This window comes from Triticum aestivum, chromosome 7A, assembly GCF_018294505.1.
Source record: "Triticum aestivum cultivar Chinese Spring chromosome 7A, IWGSC CS RefSeq v2.1, whole genome shotgun sequence".
NCBI lineage: Eukaryota > Viridiplantae > Streptophyta > Magnoliopsida > Poales > Poaceae > Triticum > Triticum aestivum.
In genome coordinates this window covers 695,253,266-695,256,795 of record NC_057812.1, presented here as the reverse complement: position 1 = coordinate 695,256,795, position 3,530 = coordinate 695,253,266, and the positions used below count along the sequence as shown (strand labels likewise).

General features: G+C 44.4%; 1 protein-coding gene across 1 annotated transcript; it reads right to left on the bottom strand.

Annotated features, from left to right (window-relative positions):
- Window positions 1–730: 730 nt before the first annotated feature.
- Window positions 731–2,684, bottom strand: LOC123153757 (GDSL esterase/lipase At1g28600-like). Its single transcript, XM_044572721.1, has 4 exons — window positions 2,046–2,684; window positions 1,750–1,962; window positions 1,238–1,627; window positions 731–876 (listed from the first exon to the last, which is right to left on the bottom strand). Exons 1-4 carry the CDS (start codon window positions 2,308–2,310, stop codon window positions 731–733), a joined length of 1,014 nt encoding a protein of 337 aa, XP_044428656.1. The 5' UTR covers window positions 2,311–2,684.
- Window positions 2,685–3,530: the final 846 nt, after the last annotated feature.

Genomic DNA, 3,530 nt, shown 5'->3' with positions numbered 1-3,530 from the left:
ATTTCAACAGACCAGACAGGCTGCTACAGGGAGCAACTTTGGGTTACCTACTAACGTCCTATCCCATGGCACAGCTTAACACCGTTACAGAGACATTCCCAAACACACCCGTGAGGACGCCCGGGAATTTGGAAAAGGCCCACCGTATGTTATTGTAGTACCTTCACTCGCTACCGTATCTCTATTTTCCATGGCCTGAGACTATTGTGCCACCTGGACTTTCTCTCTTCCCAATGCTTCAGCGGACGACCATGATTTAGGGTGCAGCTGAGCCTGGGCACCAAAACGCCCCTCCCCGAAAAATATGTTCAGACTGCAACTATTGACAAAGAATAATGCTTCCATGCCACCTTAGCACAAAAATGCATCTTCAATAATAATTATTTTCTTATATTTGTTTGTTATAAGAAAATCATAACTTACCAGAAAAAATGGTTAACAAAAGATATTTGGCATGATTTCTGGGAAGCAATTTTTAGCTAATGGCAAAGTATGCTGATCCTCACGTTCGAGCTAGGAAGCAATCAATTAGGAAGCAAAGGGATTGTTCCCTAATGAACAGGTGCGGGAATTAGGATACAAAGGGATTGTTTCCTAATTAACAGGTGCGGGACGATGGTAGGGGACATGTTCAGCGGAAGCAATTATAGGAGGAATCAATTAACATTCCAAACCAACAGTCCATGTGTGGACCATACTAGTAGATTGGACGGCTATGATGCTTCTAACCCTACGATGTTCCACTAGTCTGATGGGAGGCAGGGATCAGTAGTCTAATCCCTAAAACAAGACTAGCCAATAATGCATGTCTTAATTTATTTTTATTTTTCCCACTGTTGCACTTTTCGATACGCATATGATACAAAGTAACAACCTCTACTAAAGCATAAGACGTCACCAAAACAACGTCTTATATTTTTGTTACAAAGGGAGTATTCATTAGCTGCCAAATAATTATTCAAATCTGAAAATGAAGGAACTGGATTCTCCTAGCAAGTGTGGAGCAACGGGGTGTCGGCGTACCTGCCGTTGAGCACCCCATTAGCGATCACATTGTATGCCTTCTCTGTCATGTGGATTTGGTCCCAGTTGGCGAACCTAGATGGGTTGGGGCAAACCTTCGCCTTCAGGTTGCACTCATGGCCTGTGCCATAGGGGCCATTGCCACCACAACATGCCACCAGAGGCTTGTCAATGCCATTCCTGAGAGGATTCTTGACAAACTCCATGAAGGCGCCATAGTAGTCGCCGTAGATGATCTTCACGCTGGGGTTCTGCGACTTGAGCGTGCTGATCTCTTGTTTCAGTAGCCGGTTGTGCATCTGGGAGAATGTGTTGAACCACTTGAGGCAGCCGAACTGGTCATAGTCCGTGGACGTGTTGCTCTTGTAATCTCTGAGGTAAACCGGCACACACCCAATGGGGAAGTTCCCTGGGACAAGGACAGTCTTGGCACCGAGCTTGATCACCTCTTGGATGCCGGCGCCTATGCGGGCAACCACGTCCGGTATGTACTCCTGGGCCGTGTCCCGGCTGCGCCTACGATCAAAGAACCAGAAGTTGTAGTCGTTGCCGCCGATCTCGCCAAAGACAACCAGGGATTGGCTCAGAAGACTCTTGGTGGCAGCTGATCACAGACAAAAAAAAAGAATAAGTTGACCAAGAACGCAATGTGGATGCAGACATGTGGCCTGATTAAGGACAGTAGATAAGCTGACTGTAACGTATGTTTTTGCATGCGTTACGTACCATCTCCCGGAGAAATCCGTGCGAGCACTCTCTTGAAAGAAGCGAGCTGATCGTCGAGGCAACCGCGCGACAGATTGAAGTTATACCTTGACTTGAAGTACTTGGGGTTGAGCGCAATAGAGCCAAACACGGCAAAGTTGGCACCGGTCGGGAACTTCCCCGTCTTCTCCTTGGGAATGCTCGGCGGCAGCAACGGCAGGCCCAACGCTTGTGCTGACACAACATCAGGCACCAAATTGAGCATGCACACGAAATTCGAACTGTTGGAACACACATGAATGCATGTGAGGCCTCACCGTAGAAGTCGATGATGAGACGCCCATCGGAGGCACGACCCGTGGGGCGGTGGAAGTAGGTCTCTCCATAAGGGGGCACCGAGGGCGGACCTGGTGGACTGTTGCGGCTGATATATGCGAAGTTGCCGGTGTCGGTGATGGAGTCGCCGAAGGAGAAGATGCGCTTGAAGCAGCCGCACGACCCTAGATCAGCGTTGAGCAGCAGGACGGCAAAGACCAAGATGACTGCAAGGGAAATGGAGCTGTGGCGATTGGGACTCCCCATCTTAGCTATCTAGCTAAACAGGAGAAGAGACAGACGCTAGCTCTCTGGTTACAAATACAAGTCTTCCAGATCTACGTTTCGTTGAGCAGCAGGTTCCCTTCATCCCCATATATAATAGAAGTGTGTATAGCCGCTAGATGAGCTGGCCCCTGCGCGCGCGCAGTTTCTAAAATTAAAACTTGCTGGAGCTGATTACGTGGGATTTGCTAATAATTTCTTCCGTTATTTAGGAAACTAATTCAATGCTCTCCATATATTTAGGCAACAAATTTCGGACGGTAAGGAGAGTAATAATTGTAGAAAATAGGCATTGTATGCGATATAATTTGCGGCCTTACAAAAAATTTTGTTTCCAATTTTATTCAGTTTTGCTTCCGAAGGAACTGCTTCGATGTGGATTTTTTTTCCATCTTTCATGCAGTAATTTATGTTTCCATCAATTGGTGAACACAACAAGATTGTGTCTAATTATATATTGTTTCAAAAGAATCAAAATACTGCTTCCACGGTTGGAACAATTTTTTTTAGCAATGGAAGCACCGTTTTTAGGAAACAATCCCTGATAATTGCTTCCAATAATCTCGTCTATTATTACTGCTAGTGCTGCATGTAATTAGGGGCCATGCAGTTTGCTTCCATACGAGAAAAAATGTTTCCAACTGTGGTGAATCCAATCCAGTTTGAATTTGCTTCCTACCTACAATATTTTGTCTCCCTTGTCCAACGAGATTGCTTCCAAGATATGAATAAAAATTGTTTACAACGTAGAAAAGAAATATATTTGCTTCCATCAACGGTGCTTTTCCAAAGAAAATAGTGTTTGCTTCCGAAGTTACAAATACTAGTCAACAACCCGTGCGATGGCACGGGCTAGTAATTGTTTTAGATACACAAATTAGGAGATGCTCTTTGCAGTTTTTTTGGTTCCCTGAATGACAAAGCAGTTTTCTTTCGGAATGTAGTTTATTTAAGAACTGTAGGTTATAGGAAAAGCAAAGACTATGAATTGAAAAATGAGTCTAAAACCAAGATGTAGTTTACTACGGTATTCTATTCCTATAATATATTCACCTAATTAGCTTCTGAATATGTCATGCTTTGCCATTACCATGCCCCGATATCCAATTGGCTTGTGATATTGAAACTACAAAATGCCTGTCAATAACATTTTCTAATCAATAGCACAAACGCTTTGTACATGATAGGATGATCTATTATCT

Excerpts from the sequence above, each read along its gene's own strand:
- LOC123153757 (XM_044572721.1), bottom strand. The coding sequence starts at position 2,310 with ATGGGGAGTCCCAATCGCCACAGCTCCATTTCCCTTGCAGTCATCTTG. Across the intron at positions 1,628-1,749 it reads ACGGATTTCTCCGGGAGATG|CTGCCACCAAGAGTCTTCTG; the intron begins GTACGTAACGCA and ends GTCTGTGATCAG. Across the intron at positions 877-1,237 it reads CATCTACGGCGACTACTATG|AGGTTGTTACTTTGTATCAT; the intron begins GCGCCTTCATGG and ends ATGCTTTAGTAG.